Source organism: Leucopleurus acutus (assembly GCF_964270905.1).
Source record: "Leucopleurus acutus genome assembly, chromosome: 21".
Classification (NCBI taxonomy): domain Eukaryota; kingdom Metazoa; phylum Chordata; class Mammalia; order Artiodactyla; family Delphinidae; genus Leucopleurus; species Leucopleurus acutus.
This window is the reverse complement of record NC_139163.1, coordinates 8252544-8277831: the sequence shown is the minus strand read 5'-3', so window position 1 is coordinate 8277831 and position 25288 is coordinate 8252544. Positions and strand designations below refer to the sequence as shown.

At 40.6% G+C, this 25288-nt stretch overlaps 1 protein-coding gene across 1 annotated transcript in view; it reads right to left on the bottom strand.

The window, feature by feature from the left end:
- The window catches only part of CSMD1 (CUB and Sushi multiple domains 1), a gene marked incomplete at its 3' end in the record, with an annotated part of 1744596 nt that overhangs the window by 1412859 nt on the left and 306449 nt on the right, over positions 1-25288 (bottom strand). Inside the window, exon 2 of the mRNA XM_082863948.1 lies at positions 328-544. Within this exon, the coding sequence (XP_082720074.1) occupies positions 328-544 (217 nt within the window). The remainder of the gene's footprint in view (positions 1-327; positions 545-25288) is intronic.

Genomic DNA, 25288 nt, shown 5'->3' with positions numbered 1-25288 from the left:
TTTAAATTGTGCTCACTTTGTGCTTTTTCTCTCAAATCCACAGTTGCTTATAAACAATGGTGTATCATAACTTAAATTACCTTGGCAACACTGTTTTACAGATCTTGAACAATCTGATATGTATTAACGAAGTCAGTGATTGCTTTCAATAAGAAGTTACGTTCTTAGGGATTGAAAGAAGTATGCACAAAGCTCCAGTCTTTAATTTTTCTTTATAGTAACTAAAACGTTCTTTTCTGAAAATTAAATTCAAATGTTAATCCCAATTAAGTTTCACAATCTGAGTATGTCAAACCTCATCTATTACAGGAAGAGCCAACACTTTACCTCACTTTCAAATTCCCTTGTTGGAGCTGTCCATCATACACCGATAAAATATCAAAATCTTCTTCTAGAGCAAAGGTGTGGAATGACAATTGTATCCGATTGCGTTCTCCCGTGATGATAATCCAGGTGCAGTTAGCATAGTTTGGGTAACCATGGGGAAACCCTGGACTCTCAATGGTGCCATTGGGACCCTGGACTAAGCCTCCACAGTTCTGACCTGAAAAAGAAAACACACCAAAAAGCATATAAGTTTGGCCTATCTTTAGTATATTCTTTAAAAAATTTTCCAACCATTTGGTAATTGTTTTTTGGCCACACCATGTGGCTTGCAGGATCTTATTTCCCCGACCAGGGATTGAAGCCAAGCCACTAGAATTGAAAGCCCAGAATCCTAACCACTAGGCCACCAGGGAACTCCTTGGCCAATTTTTATAATGACTTATTGTGTGAGCCTTCATGCACAAATACTGAATGATAAATTGTAGTGGTGTTCTCCAGTGTTAAAAGATAGAGAATAACTCCTCCCTAAAAAAAAAAAAAAGAGAAGGAAAAGAAGGAAATATACATTTGGGTACTCATATTACAAATTTGGGGAAATTTTGTTTACATCTTCAACCATATCAGACTGCCACATTTGTGAAACAAAGTTGGTGCCAACTGTCTGCACATTATCATGAGGAAACACTGCCCACAAGATCCTTGCTGGGGAAATTAAATTGACAGATAAAAAAACCATTAAATCACTCTCTAAATACATACACAGATGAATATATCTAAAGGAGTGCGATCTGAGGTACGTACTATGAAGAGTTAGGTAAAAACCATGCTCAAACTTCAAACTAGTTGCACCCACATTGGTTAAAGTCCCACAAAGCCAAAGAATAAAATGAGACCACGGGGAATCTTACCCAATTGAAAACAAAAGGTGTTAGGAGAAATTAAATTACGCGGAAATGAAGGAGCAAGCCACCAGCAAAATAAGGGCCCTCCCCTCTACGGATGTCTTCCTGTTTATCTGGTGGGATTTACTGGATGACAGAGAAGGGAGATGTTTGTTGAAATGATGGGCTCCACTAAAGAAAAGGCTCAGAATCAGGAACGGGTGAGTTTAGGTTTCCTTACTCAGGTTTGTAGGGTAACCCACACTTTGCTCACCCGTCTTATTCTTGCTTCTCTTAGAGAGGAGGAATTATGATAGCTCTAATGTTCAAGAGCTACATATTTGATGTTGTGATTAAAGTAAGAGATATTTATTTGGTTTTGTCCCCTCTGGCACAGAGCTCCTTAATGTCTTGGAATTTCCTAAATGAAGGGGGGGGGGGTGGTGTTTTGTTATGTTAATGGAGCACATTTTGGACCACACCTAGGGATGGGGCTGGTTGCCAGGAGAACATCACCACGTGATTAGAGGGTTGCAACTTTCAGTCCCAACCTCCTGACTTTTAGAGGGAAGGGGGGAGGGGCTGGAGGTTGAATCAATCCCAATGGACAATGATTTGATCAGTCATGCTTGTGTAATGAAGCTTCATCAAAGACCTCAAAAAACGGGGCTCAGAGAGCTTCCAGGTTGGTGAACACCTGGAAATACTGGGAAACCGGTGAGCTCAGAGAAGGCAGAGAAGGCTCAGCATCCCTTCCCCATGCCTTGCCCTGGGCAATTCTTCATCTGGCTGTTGACTCCTATCCTTTAATAAACCAGTAATCTAATGAATAAACAGATTTCCTGAATTCTGTGAGCTGCTGTAGCAAATTAATCGAACGTGAGGAGGGAAGCCTGGGAACCTCTGATTTATAGCCAGTGGGTTGGAAGTACAGGTAAGAACCTGGGCTTTCGATTGGCCTCTGAAGTGAAGGGCAGTCTTGGGGACTGAGCCCCTTACCTGTGGAATCTGATGAGAGGAATCGTAGGACACCCACTTGGCGTCCTCAGTATTGCTTGTTGGTTGGTGTGCGGAACCCTACCCTACCAGTGGAATTGGGTGCAGGACCCAAACAACAAGAGAAGGGGAAAAGATGGGAAGGGCAGGTGAGTACCACAAAGCCCCCTCAGTTTCTGAGCAGGCTGGGAAGTGTTCCCCAGAGCTGGTTCCAGGCTCCCTCAGCCCCTCAAGATGCTGTGGCATGGACTCTACCATCGGGCTCTCCTGGCAATTCTCAAATTTCATGAGCAGTTCCAAAGAACTGGACCTTTTTTTGTCAATTGCAGCCCTGGGATGCTTGCAAGGACCTTCTGCTAAAAGGACAGCATGGGGAGGTTAGGAACAGCCACACACCTGGACCACCGGATTGTATTGCTACCACTGGACAAACCCTAAAATCCCCCCCTTCCCAACCTCACCAATCCAGCTCCTTTGGAGTATAATTGCTTTACAATGGTGTGTTAGTTTCTGCTGTATAACAAAGTGAATCAGCTATACGTATACATACATCCCCATATCTCCTCCCTCTTGTGTCTCCCTCCCACCCTCCCTATCACACCCCTCCAGGCGGTCACAAAGCACCGAGCTGATCTCCCTGTGCTATGCGGCTGCTTCCCACTAGCTATCTACCTTACAGTTTGGTAGTGTATATATGTACATGCCACTCTCTCGCTTTGTCACAGCTTACCCTTCCCCCTCCCCATATCCTCAAGTCCATTCTCTAGTAGGTCTGTGTCTTTATTCCCATCTTACCCCTAGGTTCTTCATGATATTTTTTTTTTCTTAGATTCCATATATATGTGTTAGCATACGGTATTTGTCTTTCTCTTTCTGATTTCCTTCACTCTGTAGGACAGACTCCAGGTCCATCTATCCACTTCTCTTGCTCCCTGGTTTCCTCCTCACCTGTTCCTCCCAACTCCCCTTCCCACATAACCACTCCTCTATATAAGCCTTCAGGGACATCCTAAGTGGTCCCTTAGTTGTTTATGTTTTCTGTGCATGACCCCAAAGTGTGTCTTCCATGACTATGGCTCAGCCAGACTGGATGAAAAAGAGCAGAGGCTAAGAGCAGGACGGGTGGATTATCTGAACTTCCCTAATAACGCATTTTAATCATCTTAACCATAACTATTACGGACATGTGAGGGAACAAAATAACTCCTATCAAATCGTTCCAACGTTGAGTTTGTCTGAGGTTAGCTCTTAAGTAGCCTCTGCAAATGGCTTGCAGTGTTTCATTCCTTCTTAATCTGGCCAATTTCCACCAAGATGTTTAGATGTATTTAAATGTTTTGACACTAAGAATATTAAGAAACAATATTAAGAAAAATCTGGGCACACTCAGATTACTGCAATTAGTAGAAGCCCTTGAATACAAGTATTATCCTAGCTTTTATTGTTGAGCGACAAACAAAATTATTTCCGACTACATTTTACACTTAAAAAAATATTCACCATAGTAGCTCTCAGTGAGCTCAAATCTTTCACAGTAATGGTATCAAATGCTTGTGGGAGTTTGCTAAATCTTAAAAAAAAATTAATGAAAGGGATTTATGAGTTTAAAACCAAAGAACTAATAAGAAGCCCGTTTTCCACTAAATTTAAATCTAATAATAACACTGTAACAAGTAGATATTAAAGCTGTGGGGTTTTGAAAGGTCTTTAAAGAAAATAGCTTTTCTGGTTTATCTAGCAATACGTGCTTCACAGTAAATCAAAGAGTGAAGACTTGATCATAAATTGGAGGAAAGAAAAATAAATTCAACAGAAAAAGTGTCCACTGGAAAGTAGTTACTGTTATAGACCCATCATGGTGAACCAAATTATCAGATATTACGATTTTTTCTTCAAGGAATAACACTTAGGCTGCATTTGGGTACCAATTATTACAGGGTATTTTGCGGAATGAGTCACATTTGATCCAGAGATAGACTTTTCCAGGGGGCCCGTTACAAACTTAGGGAAGTGCTCAAAGGTTCTTGGGTGAGTAACTGTCAAGCTTGACTGCACGTTGCAAACAACTGAGGAATTTTCAAAGAGATGGAGATAACGTCTAATGTAGTTGGTCTGGGCTGAGAATTTCCAAGACAATACCAGAGATCTTATGCTACTGAATGTCACGTTTTATTATAAAGCTACAATAATCTGAACGGTGTTTAATTGTGCCAACCGAGATAAAGAGCCAGTGGAACAAAAGAGAAAGTCCCCAAACCCACAGAGATACAGACACTAGATTTATGACAAAAGTGGTGCTGCAGGGCCTGGGGAGAAAGATGGTCTTTTCAGTAGATGGTGCTGGGCCAACTGGACAACCAAACGGGAGAGATAAATCTTGATACCCACCGCACAATATACACAAACATCGGTCCCAAATGGGTTACAGATCTAAATGTAAACTGTGAAACAGTAATGCTTCCAAAAGAAACATTAAAAACAAGAATCTTCACAACAGTGTGGTAGGCAAAGATTTCTTAAATAGCACACAAAAAGTAATAATCATAAAAGGAAAACGTGAGAAGGAAATTCAAAACAAATTTTTTAAATTGGATGTATTTCCAATCCATGTATTCATCCAATGACCTATTCACCATCTAATGAATAAACCGCACAGATCAACAAGAAAAAGGCAACACAATAGAAAAACAATAACTAGAGGTAGCTGGAGAGTTAGAATCAGAGGGGATTTTTCTAAAATTGGAAAGAGGCGAAGGGATCATAAAATCTCCAGCCCTGACTACTACCCCACACACCCACCCCAGGCAAGGGCCTGTCCTGGAGGTGTAAGGGAATAGCATTTTGTGCTAAAGAAAAACAAAAAACAAAAGAACCCAATTTATTTGGTCTTTCTTTGTGGAAGTAACAACCCCATTTTGTAACTTTTGTTCATTCCACACTTTTTTTAACATCTTTATTGGAGTATAATTGCTTTATGATGGTGTGTTAGTTTCTGCTTTCTAACAAAGTGAATCAGCTATATGTATACATATATCCCCATATCTCTTCCCTCTTGTGTCTCCCTCCCTCCCACCCTCCCTATCCCACCCCTCTAGGTGGTCACAAAGCACAGAGCTGATCTCCCTGTGGACTCCACAAAACTTTTGATGCTACGAGGGAACTTCGAATTTGCCTGCAATTTAGTCAGTATCTCCCGACCCATGTAAATATCTCGACTTTTACTTAAAAAAGTCGATGAAAATAAGTATTTGTCTAAGCAATAGTACTACAATGGTATCGACTAGAGTTCCTCAGAGTAAGTGGCATTAATTCAAAATCCATACTAGTATTGAATTGAAGGACACCTCCTTATAACAATTACTTTAAAGCTGTGATCTCAGCATCTTTGGGATCTAACTAAGGGTCACGCTTCCTACATACCCACAAAAATAATGGCTGCCACAATGGATAATTAAACTAAAATTATTCTCCAAATGGACATCCGAGGATGGAAAGTCATTATAATTAACAAATGCAAATAATGTATAGCTTACATTCTTCAACTGGTACCAGAACTAATACAGGTATCATGTTAATGTCTACCTGACATAAAGATTGCTTCAATGGAAAGACATAATTTTCACTGAATAAAATAAAGCCACAGATGAAGGTACACAGATTATGTCATATGTAAACATTTTCAGAATTTATATGCACTTTCACATAAAGATGGAGCATGGGACTTGCCAACTGTCCCACCATCCACAAACACCAAGGTTGTGGGTTCCCAGAAGAGTTTTCATTCTACCTTCCTTATATGACTTTCCACCTTGATTCTTATACTCCTTTGGGCACTTGCCTGCTACGGAGAACTCTCAAATATTCTACAAATCTTTTCTTTTTAAATTGCTGACATCTATGCTTGATTTCAATGTTGGCCTTAAACAGCCTCAAATAAGCAGATTATTTTAACTGGAAAACAATGTTAATGAACAAACTTTTAAATATTGTAAATGTAATCATACATTTATATATTGCATAACAGAAATCTACTGTAAGTACATTTGTGAATTATATTTCCTAAGGGCAATGAAATAATCAGCAATTTGCAATGATAATTTTAATCTCTTAACGAAAATTATGTTGTTTGTTCCAGGATGGAAAACTCAGTTACTACTATTCTTTAAGAAACTGTCCTTAAGGTACTGATGCTAGAAGTTACCTTGAAATCAAATATCAGTGTCAACGGGGAAAAAAGCAAGTATATATGTATCTACACCTATACATATAGTACCTATAATACCTATAATTACAGGTTACAAATAATAACCAATAATGGAAGAGAATGTAAAATATATATATATATATATGTATAATGGAATCACTTTGCTGTACATTGACACTAACACATTGTAAATCAACTATATTTCAAGACTATTATATATATATATATATATATATATATATATATATATATATATATCAGTATATGTGGAAGTCACTCACCATCCCGTTACCAAGAATAATTATTGTTGAATGTTTTTTATTATTACTGAATTATTATCATTCAATGTTTTTTCCAATCTACACTTTAATGGTGCTATATTACCTGATGTATAATATGTGAGCAATTTGTTTTGGGGTGACTCTACGTTTGCCAGTCCTAGGGACTGAACAGGAGACAGTAAGAACTGCAGGTGTAGTATGTCTTGCTTCGTCGGTCGGTTGGCTGGTTGTTGACGTTGTTTTTTCTGAGAAGCTACGTAAGATCGCCTGGGCCTCAACAAGGAGACTGCAGGGAAAATCCCAAGTCCTGAGAGCAGTGTAGCTCATGATGGTCAGATGAGGTGCAGCGCTGGAGGCCGGGGAACCCATTCTGGGAAAGGCAGGGCTAATGTGCTCTAGGACAGTTCCCTGCGTTGAAAGTCAGTCTTGGAAACACTCAGCTGAGCAAATAGCATCCTGCCCTGGTCACTCCTGAGATGCCACGGCCCCTCTGCTCTGAAGGGTCACCACACTTGGGTCTGTGCCTCGCCCAGATCCTACTCTCTGCATTGTGCTACGGTTCAGCACACACCTTTCACTTCCTAGAAGAGAGTATTCGCTGAGATGATTCACCTGTGATTCATCCTGATTCACTGTAAGCATTTGATGAATGAACGTACATATACACAAATGCCTTCCTGACTCCACAAGCTGTTGAAACTGCTGTTTCCCTCAATTCTGGACCTGCTGACCCATTCCTGGAAAGTAACAGAGGTAGACGACATAATATTGTAAACTCACATGCAAGCGTCTGACACCTACTATCTTGTTTAATTCTTGCACAGCCTTTAAGGTAGGAAGTAGCTTAGCTTTTGCAAGCTGTTATAATAATTATTTATTTATTATCATATACTTATAGTTACATTATAGCGTTCGTAACAGTTTTGCTAGCTGTTGGGATATGTATTCAGATGAAGATTTGTGATAAGGTAGTGCCTTTGCTGTATAAAACTCCTTTCTGAGAGCAAACATTTTGCCATCTGGGATGTTTTAACCTGTGGTTTGGTTCAGTGACTCCAGAAAATCATGGTCTATAATATTCAGTATGTGAAGACAGCCATACCAGGAAAGGACACTCTGTCCTGAATTCTAGCAACAAGGAAGCAGGTCACGTGACAAATGATTGCCAGGACCGCAGACGAATAATCTGGAGATGGCAACATTTGAGAAATATATAGTTGCCTTCTAACTCTCCGTCCTGATATCATCTAAAAGAGTAAATAGACTTGCGTGTACAGAGTGTGAACAAAAGCTGTATTATCATCACAACCCTGTCTCTCCTTGGAGGCGGACATTGAAAATAAATAGGTTTATGTCCTGTCTGCAACAGGCTCAGATAACCACACTGGTTCATTTTGAGAACGAGGCAATTCAGGAAGTTTTTTTGTTTGTTTGTTTTGTTTTGTTTTAATATTTATCATACTTGGTGGCTGTCTCCATTCATTCCCTTCATCCATTCTGCAAAAATAAAAATTTACATTTTTCATATATTATGTAAGTTTCTATGCAAATACAACTTTCATTACTTTCTTACAACCAGATTATGGACCTCGAAAGCTTCTCTTATTTTGGAATTTGGGTGGAAATATACTCTACACCTGTAGATTGGCTGCAAGACCGAAAATTCCCTTCTCCTATTGGATGGGTGACAATGCAGTAACTCAACAGTAACAGAATGGTGCACTGTGATCCTCACTTGCTGTTTTAATTTTCCTTCATGACTAAGGAATATGATGACACGCTTATTAGAATTTCCAATATCAGGAGGCCTCGCATTTCACTCACAGCAGCAGAAGTCTCTCTGATCAGATAAGTACTTTTTTGAAGCAGTAAACAAATCAAGTACGCATTAAACTCTGCTCTGCATTAATGAAACCAAGCGGGGCCCGTGGGACTCCCAGGCGAGGAGGCCCTTTTGTCCCCCGTTTCGTGTTGGCAAGACTCCAAGCCTTCCCTGAGTTCCAAAGGGAGGATTTGAACAGCTCCGAAGCGGCCCAGAAACCACCTGAGGCAAGACTAAAGGGACCAGAGAAACTCATCAAAATTAGGAGACACATTACCTGAGATGAGATTAAGGGGTACAGGCCCTGCTCACACCCTGATCTTGTGAGAGACCCTGCCCCTGAACCATGGTCATAAAGCCCTCATCAAATCCTCTGGGGATACAGAGCTTTTCGAGGCAGGAGCCTGCCGTGGCCCCCTTTGCCTGGCAAAGTAGTAAAGCTCTCCACTCCTACTTCACCCAAAACTCTGTCTCTTGAGATTCGATCCGGCACCGGTGCACAGAAGCTGAGCTTCCGGGCATCCTCATCTCCTACGGTTTCATGGGCTATTTCAGGGTCTGCATTATTTGGGAAAGGATGAATTGTAGAAGGATCATGACGTAAAGTGCCCTTCCTAGGACTTTGATTGAGGTGTTTCAAAATTACAAGTCTTCAGGCATTTTCCGGGAACTGCGTGCCCTAAAGGAAGTTTTAAGAGCATTCCATTTCTCAGCGTACCCACAGCAGCAACTGTATCAGCTACTGTAGCCGACAGCCCGAGGCTGCTTGGTTCAGTTTTAATCTCCAACACTTAGGGGAGATTACTCACAACGTGAGCAAAGAAGAAAAATAGAAAAGCCCGAGGCACATAAGCCTTAGTCCCTGAGATGGGGCCAAAAAATCAGTGCTTCCCTAATGACTTCACCGCCCCTGAGCAAGGCCATGCAGGCAGCCCTGACACTACAGATGGACCATCAATGAGCCATCAATACCCAATTCTATCACTTATAAAAGAGAGAGGGGATTTCACCAGACTGTGTAAGTATGGAGTACAATCTTTCATCATTGTACTAAAGTTTGTCATCATGACCACGTGCAGACTTGGTCTGCTTAACACCTTTCCCTTTCTCAAGCACCCCAAGACTGTCCCCACCGCAGGGCCTTTGCATGTGCTAATCCATCTACCCTAAATGTTCTTCCCGCAGATCTCCCTGGATCTGACCTCTCCTCCGGTGGGTAACAGTGCAGGGGGCTCTTCCCAGACACTCATGTCCTGGTCAGTAGCCCCTCTCCATCCGTGCTCACTGGCCCATGCCCTGCTGTGTTTCCAGATGGCATTTATCATTCTGTGAAAATATCTTGTTTGCTTCTTTATTCGTTGTCTACCTGTCTCTGTAACAAATACGTAAACCTTCCAAGAGTGAGGGTGTTGTCGGTCTTGTTTATGACCCCGTTCCTACAAGACTGTCTGGCACTCAGTATTCAGTTATGGAGGCATGGGGGTGAGTTGGGGTATATGTGTGGGAAACAATGGTGGTGGTGGTGTAAATTATGAGTTATAAATCTATGTGCACACTCATGTGGAAAGAATCTGTAAAAATATAAAGTAGTGGTACTAGAAGGAAACTTCCTTATATTCTCCAGCCAAGTGATTACCTAGAACATTCAGAGTGTAGTGTTATCATTCTAATTCCAAGAAAAGGGACTTTATCATCTTTATCATTCTAATTCCAAGAAAAGGGATTTTATCATCTTCAGCAGTCTGATTGGCAAGAGCTCCTAAGACTAATTTAAATATTCCCTGCTTCAAATGTAAATTGGTGCAGCCACTATGGAAAACAGTACGGAAGTTCCTCAAAAAACTAAAATTAGTATTGCCACATGATCCAGCAATCCCACTCCTGTGCATATAACCAGACAAAACTATAATTCAAAAAGATACATGCACCCCAATGTTCATAGCAGCACTATTCACAATAGCCAAGACATGGAAACAACCTAAATGTCCCTTGACAGATGAATGGAAAAAGATGATGTGGTATATATATGGCATATTACTCAGCCATAAAAAAGAATGAAATGATGCCATTTGCAGCAACATGGATGGAACTAGAGGTTATCATACTAAGTGAAGTAAGTCAGACAGAGAAAGACAAATACTATACGATATCACTTGTATGTGGAATCTAAAATATGACACGAATGAACACATCCATGAAACAGAAACAGACTCACAGACACAGAGAACAGACCTGTGGTTGCCAAGGGGGAGGCGGGTTGGGGAGGAGTGGATTGGGAGTTTGGGGTTCGAAGATGCAAACTATTACATATAGAATGGATATGGGACTTCCCTGGTGGCACAGTGGTTAAGAATCCACCTGCCAATGCAGGGGACACAGGTTCGATCTCTGGTCCAGGAAGATCCCACATGCCGCAGAGCAACTAAGCCAGTGTGCCACAACTACAGAGCCTGTGCTTTAGAGCCTGCGAGCCACAACTACTGAGCCCACGTGCCACAACTACTGGAGCCTGTGCTCTTCAACAGGAGAAGCCACTGCAATGAAGACGGAAGGCAGCCAAAAATAAATAAACTAATTAAAAAAAAAGAATGGATAAACAACAAGGTCCCACTGTATAGCAAAGGGAACTACATTCAATATCCTGTGATAAACCATATGGGAAAGAATATGAAAAATAATATATATATATGTATAACTGAATCACTTTGCTGTACATCATAAATTAACACATTGTAAATCAACCATACTTCAATAAATAAAAAAAATAAAAAATGAAATAAAAATTTACTACCACATATTCCCTGCTCTATTTGAAGCTAATTTTTCTCTTATTTGATCCTCCTTCACACACTGGCATCTCTGCCTTTCTAGAAGTGAGTCATAATTCAGGATAAGGCAAGGCTGTGGTTAGTCAGACCTGGAACTGCTTAGATGTGAGGTCAATGTTGTCTCCTTAGCTATTGCACCCAGGGGAGGGTTTTTTAGTTAATTCTAGGACTGTAATAGATTCACCAACTGAGAAATTCTTGCACTGATGGTAATAAAGTCATTCAATATCAATCCACTCTGAAGAGATAAATTGGAAGAACACTGTACCTAGTGTAGGGTCAAAAAAGCACTGGGCTGTGGATCAAACAAAACAAAAATGGGATTAATTTCCAGCATGAAGCACTGGGGATTGATCAAGTCACCTGGCTGATAGTAGCCTCAGCTTCCATGGGTGGAAGATGAGAATGATACCATGTTGCAAGATTGTAGTAGTGATTAGAGATGAAGCACGGTTGAGCAGAGGTAGAGGCTGGAAAGCAAAAGGACAGCTGCTGTAGCTACAGACGGAATGCTTGTGTCCCCACAAAATTCATATATTGAAACCCAATCCCCACTGGTGTCATGGTGTTAGGAGGTGGGACCTTTGGGAGGTGACTAGTTCAGAGGGTGGAGCCTTCATGAATGGGATTAGTGTCCTTATGAAAGAGACCTCAGAGAATTCCTTCACCCCTTCTGCCATGTGAGGACACAGCATGAAGACGGCCATCTATGTTCCAAGAAGAGGATCCTCCCAGACACTGAATCTGCTGTCACCTTGATCCTGGACTTCTAGCCTCCAGAAAAGTGAGAAACAGATTTCTCCTGTTTGTAAGCCCCCAGTCTACGGTATTTTGTTGTAACAGCCTGAACTGACTACGACAACTACAGATGGCCCCCAACTTATGACGATTTGACTTACAATATTTTGACTTTATGATGGTGCAAAAGCAAAGGAGAAAACATACTTCAGGTTTTGAGTTTTGATCTTTTCCCCAGGCTGGTGATAGGTGGCCTGATCCCCTTCAACCCAAGGTCACAAGGGGAAACAGCCAACACGCCTGTAGACACAGACAACTATCCTGGAGACAGACAACTATTCTGTTTTTCACGTCCAGTACAGTATTTGATAAATGACATCAGGTATTCAACACATTATTATAAAACAGGCTTTATGGTAGATGATTTTGCCCAACTGTAGGCTAATGTAAGTATTCTGAACAGGTTGAAGGTAGGCTGGGTTAAGCTACGATGTTCCGTAGGGTAAGTGAATTAAGTCCATTTCGATTTATGCTATTTTCAACTTACAATGGGTTTATTGGGATGTAATACTGAGATGTAACCCTATCGTAAGTCGAGGAAGATCTGTACTGTTTTCAAAAAGGATACTTCACTGGAGAGTCTCCTGATTTTTAGAGAATTTTACAAGTTCAATAATGAGTGGGACCTCACCCTTTATCTGGCTCTGCCCTGCTTTCCTTTAAATGCCTGGGTAGACGCTGCATTTTAGGAGATGCCTTCATATGCACCTGTGTCTGCCTGGTGCCTCGCCCACGAGGTCCTCAGCTCACAATGTGGTACTTAAAATACTAGGATTGCCATTGCCAAATTATTTGACTTTCTAGATTTTGAGTGATGAAGTTGGTTATATCACAAAACAAACCAAATTAACACAAACAAACAAGCAAATAAACTGTACTTTATCATGGTTCCCAGATCTCACACTGATGCTCTTTCAATAGGTGACTTTTGGTCTGAAACAGGCTACCATCTAAATTTGAGTCTTTTCTCTCAGAAACTTCAAATCGACATGTCTCTACTGCAAGTTATTTTGAACTCAACTCGACTTTGCTCATAGAAGCACACCATGCATTGTCAATTAAGATCATTCTCTCTCCACGGACTGTAGAACTAACGTTCTTAATTGTACGTCAGATATTGCTTTATCTTTTCATGAAATACCCAGTGATGAAACACATTATGATCCGTCAATAGAACTGAATTGTTCCTCAAATTTGAAATAATGTAATTCTGTATTTCTGCTTTAATACATGAGAATTCAAAAGAGGTATAGGGCTTCCCTGGTGGCGCAGTGGTTGAGAGTCCGCCTGCCGATGCAGGGGACACGGGTTCGTGCCCCGGTCCGGGAAGATCCCACATGCCGCGGAGCGGCTGGGCCCGTGAGCCACGGCCGCTGAGCCTGCGCGTCCGGAGCCTGTGCTCCGCAGCGGGAGAGGCCACAGCAGTGAGAGGCCCGCGAACCGCAAAAAAAAAAAAAAAAAAAAAAAAGAGGTATAAATCAGTCTCAAGGTAATGGTGATAAAACAATGTAGGAAAATACGTTTCCCTTAAATAGAGCATTTAAAACCTAAGATGTTGATATAATTTAACCTTGATGCTGTACAATCAATTCGGTGATACCTGTTAAGAAAAGTAAATTAAAACTATCACCTGACTCCTTCCTGGGTGCTCCAAATCCCTACCTGCAATGGGGCCTATCGATCCTCTACATGAATTATTTCTGTGCAGATGGATCGCCACCATCCTCTTCCCCATTTCTTTCTTTTTTGAACAGTAGTGAACAATTTCTAGATCTGCAAGAGAGATTTTTAAATTCTAATACTATGTTCTGTTTTAATGTTTAGTGAGAATTTACCTCCAAAGAGAAACTGAAATGTTAAAAAGCCACGTGAAAACCCCACTAACCTATGGTCATCTATGAAGCGTGAAGCTAATGTAAACTCTCATAGAGGAAAGGGAAGGAGAACATTCATCCATGAGGTCCTTTGTGGTTAAGGAAGATTTTCAGATTTAGAGGCTGAAAGCCTGACAAATCACGAACAGGTCTTTTTTTTAACCTTATCAAAATTAACACAAGCACTTTAAAAATAAAAAGAAAATGTGTAATGATTTCCTACGTACTTTGAATACCACCCAGAATGAGTGGCTGAGACAGCAGATAAGTCAGAATCTTAAGGGTTACTGTATAGGTTTAATAGGAAAGAACTGATCTCCAAGAAGTTGTGCTTAAATTTATCAAACAAACAGGTTTAAAATCTGCTTGTCCCATTGGGCAAATAGACCACTGGGCCCAACAGGACTCCTGAAATGGTTCAGGTCTCAATTTAATGTCTCTCTTGGTCGCTTTCCCCACTGTGAATCTCCACGGAGATGATTCTGCCACCCAGAATCTCAGTGGCTTCCCGGAGGGTCCACAACTACAGGACATCAAACGGTGAGATCCCTCCCCCTCTCTCTCTTTTTCTCTCCCTCTCCTGCCCCGCCCTGCCCAGACATACACTTGCACACAATGCTAGCCTGCTTCCCTCGCCTCTGGATGAAATGGTGTTGGGTTTTGTGTTAGGATTCGGTGTCTTCCTGAACGAAATACTAGACTTTCACACAGTGGCTGCACACTGGAAACGACGACATATGTCATCATTCACAGGGCTGGCTTCACATCTTTTAGCAGATTTTTTCACACTTGCAATTGTGTTTTTCCTCAGAGTCTTCACTATTTTAGGGAGAGAAGGTTGGGGGATAAGGGCTTGACTATAGATCCCCCATCATGACGAGACATCAGGACCTGTCTTCCCTGGATCCAGGGCTCAGCGGGACCTGACAGGGAGCTTCCTGTCAGTTACCTCTCAAGTGGTGAATGTGCATTTTACGGATGATGGGAAGGGATGCGGGTCTATTGTGTCCTGAAGTGCTGATGTTTACTCAACAAACGGTGGAGTACCAAGTGCCATTACCATATAATCTACACCTTGATTACCTATTTCCCTTGGCCCTAAACTCCTCACCTGGACTGCAACAGCTATATCTGTCAGGTTGTGTGAAAAAAGCAAGTTATTGTTGATAATCCATCATTATTTTATTTAATCTTTTCATGAAGATCTAAGTGCTCTAGACTGGAAGCCATATGAGGTCAGAATCCCTTATCCTAGAATAGTGGTTCCATCCTAGGTGCTAAGGGCTGCGTCCAGCACCTACTAAACAATCAGTCCATGGGAGCAGGAAAACTGCGCTGACTGCCATGTCTGATAAAGGACAGTGTTTCAGTCCATGGGAGCAGGAAAACTGCGCTGACTGCCATGTCTGATAAAGGACAGTGTTTCTCCTATGGTGATCACCGCATCCTTACTCCACGGCAAGCACTTTCCAGACTTTCTCTAGCCCTCGAAATGATCTTGGTAGACATGCACTGTCAGTCATTCCTTTTTTTTTTTAAGAAGATGTTGGGGGTAGGAGTTTAGTAATTAATTAATTTATTTTTGCTGTGTTGGGTCTTCATTTCTGTGCGAGGGCTTTCTCTAGTTGTGGCAAGCGGGGGCCACTCTTCATCGCAGTGCGTGGGCCTCTCACTATCGCGGCCTCTCTTGTTGCGGAGCACAGGCTCCAGACGCACAGGCTCAGTAGCTGTGGCTCACGTAAGTGATTTGCCCAAAGTCACACAGACACAAAGGCCAAAGCAATGGGAAGCAAGTCAAGTTTATTTTGGCTTCAAAACCAGTGCTCATCCCATGACACCATAGTTTAGAAGCCGTATACTATCACTTTCTTCTATTTTCTAAAAGGAATGGATCCTGCAAATTGTGCTGCAGAAGCATAGGGCAGTGTCTGAATCCTCAGAATGTTCCTACTGCTGTTCAGGAAGAGACAGGTGACCACGTAAATTGGGAAAGAAACAAAAAGCGCGTTTGTGTATCTGAGCTGAAGGCTGGATTCCGCTTATCTGTCTCTATGCGGGGGCATTTAAGAAAGTGAAAAAAGCTTTTTTTAGTTATGGTTTGATTCTTTAAATAACTCTTTTGACCCAAAGCTCTTACATGCTTAACACATCAAAGGGGTTGGGATTTCACTAATATTTCTAGGGGTGGGATTGGGGGACACAGAGATTGTACACTGAACAACTTTAATGGATGCTATTCACACACACTACCCAGCTAATTAAACATAAGATAGTTGAGAACTTGACTGATACCAGAATTTCTCACGTCTTAATAACGTTTCCTCTGAATGTGCAGAAACAAGACAGAAGACACTGACCAAACAGCCATGGAATTATCCATGGAAACAGAAGCTCCACTTATGGATTTGCTGCTGTAATTGATCTTTACGTTCGTATCTACTTCCATGTTTATGACCTTTCAACTTTTCACCTGCTCCTAGGCTGTGGGCAAGAAAGCAAAGTCCTGGATTCTGTCCCATATATATATATATATATATATATATTTTAAGATTTCTATTTTATTTATTTATTTTGTGGCTGCGTTGGGTCTTTGTTGCTGTGTGCGGGCCTTCTCTAGTTGCAGCGAGCGGGGGCTATTCTTCGTTGCGGTGGGAGGTCTTCTCATTGTGGTGGCCTCTCTTGCTGTGGAGCACGGGCTCTAGGCGCACGGGCTTCAGTAGTTGTGGCACGTGGGCTCAGCAGTTGTGGTGCAAGGGCTTAGTTGCTCCGCGGCATGTGGGATCCTCCCAGAGCAGGGCTCGAACCCGTGTCCCCTGCATTGGCAGGCAGATTCCTAATCACTGCGCCACCAGGGAAGCCCACGTCCCTTATTTTATCTTGGTTTTGTGATGTTTCTGAAGGAATCATGCATGATATTGAAATTCCATGGAGGATTAGGTTTTGTTGTAAAAACTACTTTGGCAAAAAGGAACTGCTGTTCTTTCAAATCCGCGGCCTTGAGTTGAAACAATACAGTGTGTAGTGAACTTTGTGTGTATTTTTATTTTACTGATTTCTACTTAGAACTTCAAGAGAACAAAAGTTTTTTTTTTTCTCCCCCCCTTTAAACATAGTTATTTAATTTCATCTAGGTTCTATTCTTCTTTGTTTTATTGTAGTTTAACTTTCAAGGTTTTAGACCAGAAAAAAGATCAGAGAGAAAAATAGCTTACTGCCTAGATAAAGAGTATTAACAGCAGTGCTGATCTGTTTTTTTCAGGAATATACTAATTTAATTTGCCTCGCTTTAACTACTGCATATAAACCAGAAGATTATACTCATAACTTAAAAGAAGGAATATAGAGATAAATGACCATTTGCAGTATTAACTGATCAAAGCTGCATAGTAAATCAAATCTTTTAGACCTGTGGGAGATGGCTCCGGAAAGTATAATGGGGAGCTAAGTGAATGACAGTAAAAACGCTGAAGTTAAATGAGCATGTTGCTTTCAACTGTGAACAAAAAAATCATTCTGCTACACAAAATTCCATAACATGAAATGTATACAAATTTAGGAATGTTATACAGCTGGACTAAAGCAAAGGGGAAATTGAATAAGTGATAAAAAAGTGTTTGTTTAATTATCAAGAGTGAAATAATTCTTGAAATGGGTGAACGGGGTCCAAAAGAACAAACTCCCAGTTATAAAACAAGCAAATCCTAGGGATGTAATGTACAGCATGGTGACTATAGTTAATAACACTGTATTGTATAGTTGAACGTTGCTAAGAGAGTCTGATGTATGTGAACTAGGTTTATTGTGGTGACCATTTTGCAATATATACACATATTAAATTATTATGTTGTACATCAAAACTAACATAATGTTATATCTATAGCTCAGTATAAAAGTAACAACAACAAGTGGGAAGACGCAAGCAGGAAGAGATATGGGAACATATGTATATATATAACTGATTCATTTTGTTGTGAAGCAGAAAATAACACACCATTGTAAAGCAATTACACTCCAATAAAAAATATATATATATATTAAAAAAAAAAGTAACAACAACAAAAAAGTTTAGTTGGCATTTCCAGAAGAAAAAAGGTTGATAAAACCACTCTCTAATGGTGAATTTTTAAATTGATGATAAGCCCATGGGGCATGGCTGCCTGGATGGCTATGCTGCTTCCCTGGGCCCCGGGCCATCATCAGTTCCAGTGTGTTCCATGTAGCTTGGTTATAGTCATTTGCAGAAAAGAAAACTTTGAACAAGCACAAGTGGATCAGATAAGAAAGAATCAAGTTTAGTGGTTTCTCTACGCAGAGTCACACTTCACTTCACTCTTAGGGACTAAACTCTTATTCACTCCTCAGCGTCTCAATCCCCACCTGCAACGTGAAGTCCAGGGGATTCACAGCCTCACATGGTTCTTAGACATCTTCTGGGAGAATTCTCACTGTCTCAATTCCTGCCAAGTGGATGATGACATTCTCTCATTGTTATCTCCCTGCAACATTCTAATTTAAGCCTTATTTTAGAATTAAATTAAATACACATATTTAGTCCCCATCTGTACTACTTAATGGGCAAGGTGTGTGTTTATTAGGGTGACCTGATTTCATTCACTGAACAAAACAGAGATGTTTGACATTCAAAGGTGTCTGTTTTAGAAAGCACCCTAGCCAGTAAGTGAAGGACATTAGATTATGCTGAATATCCCAATGCTACTTAAAGAACCGAGAGTGAGGAATTTAACTCAATTTTCTGGGTTTAGTTCCCTAAAGTACAGAGGAAAGAATGAATTAGAAAATCTCTGTCTGAAGTTTCCTCTGAGATATAAATAAGCTACGTTTGAGTCAGGAATAGCTTGAATTGTCAATTCTTTAACATCATTTTTCAAATAAACTAATACGAGAGGAGATTAGGAGAAGCAGGGGGAGAAATGATAAATTCTATCCCCAATCATAAAGAATTAAGAGCTTGCATTAATAGGAGTCTAAGAACGAACCATAAAAATCTAAGGAGGGAGTTGGAAAAAATGACACAGGAAAATAAATCCAGTCTCATCTCATTCATATTTGTCACTTCACTACCGCCTCCTGGAGGGGACACACAGTTTTGAGGACATTAGCCCACTGCGGCCCCCTTTGCATGGCAAAGCAATAAAGTTACTCTTTTCTACTTCACCCAAAACTCTGTCTCTGAGATTTAACTCGGTGTTGGAGGTACAGAGGTTGGATTTGGCTTCAGGAGCAAAAACACATGAAATGTAGTATCTTTTTCCTGTTACTGAAAATTCTGTTATTGTGTTCTAATTCACAACAGTAACTTGTCTGTCACTGTACAGGTGCAAATAATGTTATTTTTTGCTCTGGGCAAGTTCTAAAATCTTGAGTTTTAAATGAAGCCAAGACTTACAGGCAACAAACTTTCTAAAACAGATTTTAGAAACCCATGATCACGATTGTTTTTAATTTGTTTCAAAATAGAAGCTTTTCTTTGTGATTTATGACATGCATTAAAATAGTCCTAGATAAGAACTCAGGGCTGTCAAGTCAACGGCAGGGGTTCCCGATCTCAGTATGATACTTGGGTAGTTAAGTTGCCCCAGGCTGAAAAGAATCATAACACAAATGGCAAAAAGGAAACATCAGATTAAAATCTATTTTCAAATACATTTCTTTGGAACTCCAAAGCATGTTAAACATCATTCTGAATTTGAATTGAGGCTTTTGCAAATAACTGGTCTAAGTGCCATGCTTTCAGGATATTGAAGACGACTTATATTTTTCATATTGTTATTCATGCAAAATGTCTCAGTAGCCATTTTTCTCCAAAGCATGTCCTTGGGGATATTTTAGGATTGAGCTGGGTTCATTTGCTCATGATCAGGGTTTTGATACCCAAGTTTTAAGGTCAGTTCTGCACATGAATTGGCTACAATCATCTAAGTTCAAAAATAACTTCCAGGCTTCCGTGGTGGCGCAGTGGTTGAGAGTCCGCCTGCCGATGCAGGGGACGCGGGTTCGTGCCCCGGTCCGGGAAGATCCCACATGCCGCGGAGCGGCTGGGCCTGTGAGCCATGGCCGCTGAGCCTGCGCGTCCGGAGCCTGTGCTCTGCAACGGGAGAGGCCACAGCAGTGAGAGGCCCACGTACCGCAAAAAAAAAAAAAAAAAACAAAACTTCCATGAGTCCCATAAGGAGCCTCACTAGCCCTCTTCTCTCCATCTGCAAACTGGGGCCAATTTAACACCACATTACTTGATACTTGTGCTATTTGTCTGTTGCCTCATCTTAAAACCACTCTTCTGGATTACTCTGGATTCAGGTCTCCAAATGTATTAAAATATTTCTCAAGAATTCAGCTTAGGCAAATCTCAAGTGAACATGGACATATATGGAAAGGACACAAATGGTTCTCAGATGTTATTTCCTCTCATTTGGAGGGACCTCCATTAGTGTAAAATTCCTGGTCTCTCTCTACCCACCCCTCCCACGTACACTCTATTCCAGAAGGGGTAAATTATTTGCTTGCTGTGTTTAGAAGGGGAAGGAAGAAATCTGGAACGTGAATCTTTTTTCTCTCCCATCTTTAGGCAGCCTGCATTCTTTGTCGCCTTCTAAGGAGCGACTGTGCGCTTGCAAAGGTGTGCGTGGAGTTGAATGGGGGAGAGAAAGGATGATGGTCTAATGAAAGAGTTTCTTATTAGAAAGATCAAATGCCTGTAGGTATCAATTAAAGGGTTCAACGGTAGCTTCATTTGTAATAAGGCTGCCCGTTGGCTCCCATCAGCCTTGCATCTTTGCCTTATTTCTTAATTTATTCATAACTTAAGTAGGAAAGAAGGTTATTTACTGGGTCCCTCTGCTTGCACAGGCAGACAACTTTGGAAGGTGGTCTACGTTTGGCCAAACAGAAACTCTCTTTCTAGGACAACAAATAACTAACCGTCACTTGAAAATGAGGCTAATCAAGACTGTGACACATCGCCACAAGTCCAATCTCTTCTAACGTTGCCTAAATCTTCATTCAGTTTGTCCGTCAAAGGAGACATATTGGTTCTTTTCTTTGATCATTCTAAGACTGTGTCTAACTAAGACTCAGTTTTGATTCTTCTGACTTGATCAAAATCTTTCCTTCAACACAGACAATGACCTTTCCCATGAATTTGTTTTCTGTCCTCCTGAAAATCTTTTCTTTGTAGTTAGACTGGAACAGAAGCCCTTTTTGTGTTAATATTCAGGCTGCTGTCAGTTCCCTCCTGACCTCCTGTCTCCAACCCACCTTCGGAGGCTGTGAAAGTGGCTTCCAAGAGACAGAGCAAAACAAAAAGCCAAGTGAAAGTTAAAAATAATTGCATGGAAATGCAAAGCCCAGACATGACTTGGCTTTTTTTATCTTCATTGAAGTAAAATCTTTGGTGATCAGAATTGAAGAGAAACTCAAATTGTAATATATGCTTCCATTAACATTTGACAGAGAAATAAACAGTGGAATTAATTAAATTAAATTTGCCAAGCAAATTCTAGGCATGTAACTTTGTGGTATTTGCTATAGGAAAATATGGCACGTAACCACCTTAACAATTTAGTTGAAATGTCTAGATAATGCAAAACCTAAATAACCTAAAAAACCTAAAACCAAAACCACAAAGAGATGTTAAAGGGAAATCGCATGTTAATAAGCACAGCTACTCATAGTTACAGTAAAATTTAAAATGATGTGTAAAAATTAATTACTGAAAGAACCTCAACAACAAAATATGGACTGGAAGTCAGCTCATTCATTTATTGGGAATGGGAGAAAAACGCTTTCTGTAATTCATGAAATATTTATCGACTATTAACTGCTTCCACAGTTCTAGTCCCTTGAGTTCTATCAGGGAAGACAAAGATCCTGGCCCTTGCTGCTCCACTGCAGTGTAGAGGGTTAGGCAGTAAACAATGAAAGTATAAATACACAAATTATATGCTCCGGTAGGAGGTGAGAAGTGCCATGGAAGGAAAAAAAAGTGCAGCAGAGCAAGGGGAAAGGGGCTGCCAATGGTATAAACCTAATTTAACCTTGGTTCCAATGGCAGGTGACCTTGAGCAAAGAAGGAAGTGAAGGGCAGTGCTGTCAGGAGGGGACCTGCAGGGGCAGGAGGGGCGGCAGGGAGCTGAGAGGAAGCAGAGGGGGAAAGGAGGTCTGGGATGTAACCTCAGGGTGCTGAGGGTCACATCGGGTGTCATTGTTTTGGATTCTTGTATGAGTGAAGTGGGGAGGCTCTGAAGGGCGACTGTTACATGTTACTGTATTAAGGACTTAAAGCCTAAAGGACTTAACCTTAACTGATGAGAACATTTACTGGCCATTTAGTTAAACACCCATTTCCCGGGCTTCCCTGGTGGCGCAGTGGTTGAAGTGGTTGAGAGTCCGCCTGTCGATGCAGGGGACATGGGTTCGTGCCCCGGTCCGGGAAGATCCCACATGCCGCGGAGCGGCTGGGCCCGTGAGCCGTGGCCGCTGCGCCTGCGTGTCCGGAGCCTGTGCTCCGCAACGCGAGAGGCCACAGCAGTGAGAGGCCCGCGTACCGCAAAAAAAAAAAAAAAAAAAAAAAAAAGGATAGTGAAATAGTTCATAATCACTGAATACACTGAACAAACTGTATTGTTTGTGTGTCTTACTCTGTCTGGATAGTTACCTGAGGACTGATAGAAAGGGCTTGTGTTTGCTCTGTGTAACTTACAACTCAAGGCAGAAAAGGGTGAGCATTCCTCAAAAACGTTTTAAGGCAAGTAAACAACCAAAACCACCTAACGCAAAATTTTACAATTGAGGCAGACAATACAGTACCAAAGAGCTGGGAAGAAAAGCTGGAGAGAGTTTCTTTGGGAAATCAGGGCATTCATTCCAAAGCACCATGTATAATGGGAAATTTAGAAATTTACGCACATGTCTCAGGTAGGATGCATTCTCAAAAAGGACCTGAAAAGTCCCTAACCTTTCAAATCTGGTAGATTGCTAGGAAAAAATTCAGGCATTCAATGGGAAAGGAACAAGTAAAACTATCTCTGTTTGCAAATGACATAATCTTACATATAGACAATCCCAAAGAATACACACACACAAATGACTAAAATCAATAAAAAATTCAGCAGAGTGGCAGTGCACGTGATTAACACAGAAAACTTAGTTGTATTTCTATACACCAGCAATGAACAATGCAAAAAACAAATTAAGGGAACAATTCCATTTACAATAGCCCCTGAAAGAATAAAATACCTAGGATGAAAATGTAACTAAGGTGGTGAAAGTCTTATAAACTGAAACCTGTAAGTCACTGATGAAATAAATTAAAGGCTTATATAAATAGAAACGTATTTCATGCTCATGCACTGAAAGACTTCATATTTTTAGCATGGAAATACTACCCAAATTGATCAATTACTTCAGTGCCATACCTATCAAACTACCCACAATTTGTTTTTTAACGGATGATTCAATCTTAAAACTTATACGGGCTTTTGAGGAACCCCCAAATAGTTAAAATAATATCAAGAAAGAACAAAGTTGGAGGACTCACACTTGCCAAGTTCAAAACTTACTATAAAGCTACAGTAATCAAAACAGTGCTAGCATAAAGATAGACATATAGAGCAATGCAATAAAACTGAGAGTCCACATATAAACCCATACGTCAATGGACAACTGACTTTTGAAAAGTCTGGCAGGAACATTCAATAGGGGAAACAACAGTCTCGTCAACAAATAGTCCTGGGACAACTGGATATCTATTGATACAAAAGAAATAAAGAGTTTGGATCCCTTCCTCACCACATACCAAAATGTACTCAAAATGGATAAATGTCCTAAGTATAAAAGCTAAAACCAGGGCTTCCCTGGTGGTGCAGTGGTTGAGGGTCTGCCTGCCGGTGCAGGGGACACGGGTTCGTGCCCCGGTCCGGGAAGATCCCACATGCCGCGGAGCGGCTGGGCCCGTGAGCCCTGGCCACTGAGCCTGCGCGTCCGGAGCCTGTGCTCCGCAACGGGAGAGGCCACAACAGTGAGAAGCCCCCATACCGCAAAAAAAAAAAAAAAAAAAAAAAAAGCTAAAACCATAAAACTCTTTGAAGAAAATATAGAAATACACCTTCATGACCTTGCATTTGGCAATGGATTCTTAGATATGACAACAAAAGCATGGGAAACAAATGAAAAATTAAACCGTTAAAAATTTAAAAAATCTAACAACCTTTGTTCATCAAAGGACATTTTCAAAAAGTGAAAAGGCAACGTACAGAATGAAAGCAATGTAAATTATACATCTTATCAGGGTCTAGTAGCTAGAATATATAAAGATGCCTTACAATTCAATAACAAAAAGATGGCCCAATTTATAAAATGGGCAATGTGCTTGAACAGGCATTTTTCCTAAGATATACAAATAGCCAAGACATAAATGAAAAGATGCTCAAAATCATTAGTCACTAGGGAAGTGGAAATAAAAACCTCAACGAGGTATAACTTCACACCAGTTAGGATGGCTTAATTTAATAACAAAGAAAAAAAAAACAGTGTTGGTGAGACTATGGAAAAATTGGAGTCATTGTACATTGCTGGTTGGAATGTAAGTAATTTAGTTGCTGTGAAAAGCACTACCCAAAAGTTCTGCAATAACCAAAAAGTTAAACGTAGAATTACCATATGACCCAGCAATTCCACTGTTAGGTACACATCCCAAAAGATTGAAAACAGGCACTCAAACAAATACTTGCACATAAATGTTCATAGTAGCTTTAAACACAATAGCCAAAAGGTGGAAGCAACCTAAATTTCCATCAACAAATGAATGGATGAATAAAATGTGATATATACCTAAGATGGAATATTATTCAGCCATAAAAATGAATGAAGTTTGATACATGCTATAAAATGGATGAACCTTGAAAACATTATGCTAAATGAAAGAAGCCAGACACAAAGGGTCATAGAAAGTATGATTTCATACATATGAAATATTCAGAATAGGCCTATCTATTAACAGAGAAAGCAGATTGGTAGTTGCCAAGGTCTGAGCTATTATTCAGGAGAATGGGCAGGAACTGTTTAATGGGTATGGAGTTTCCTCTTCGGGTGATAAACATGTTTTGGACCTAAATACAGGTGATGGTTTCATAACACTGTAAATGTACTAAATGGCACTGATTTAGCTACCTTAAAATGCTTCATTTTATATAATGTAAATGTCACCGGAATTAAATTTTAAAAAATCAATTAATGTAATCCCCCTTATTAACAGGCTAA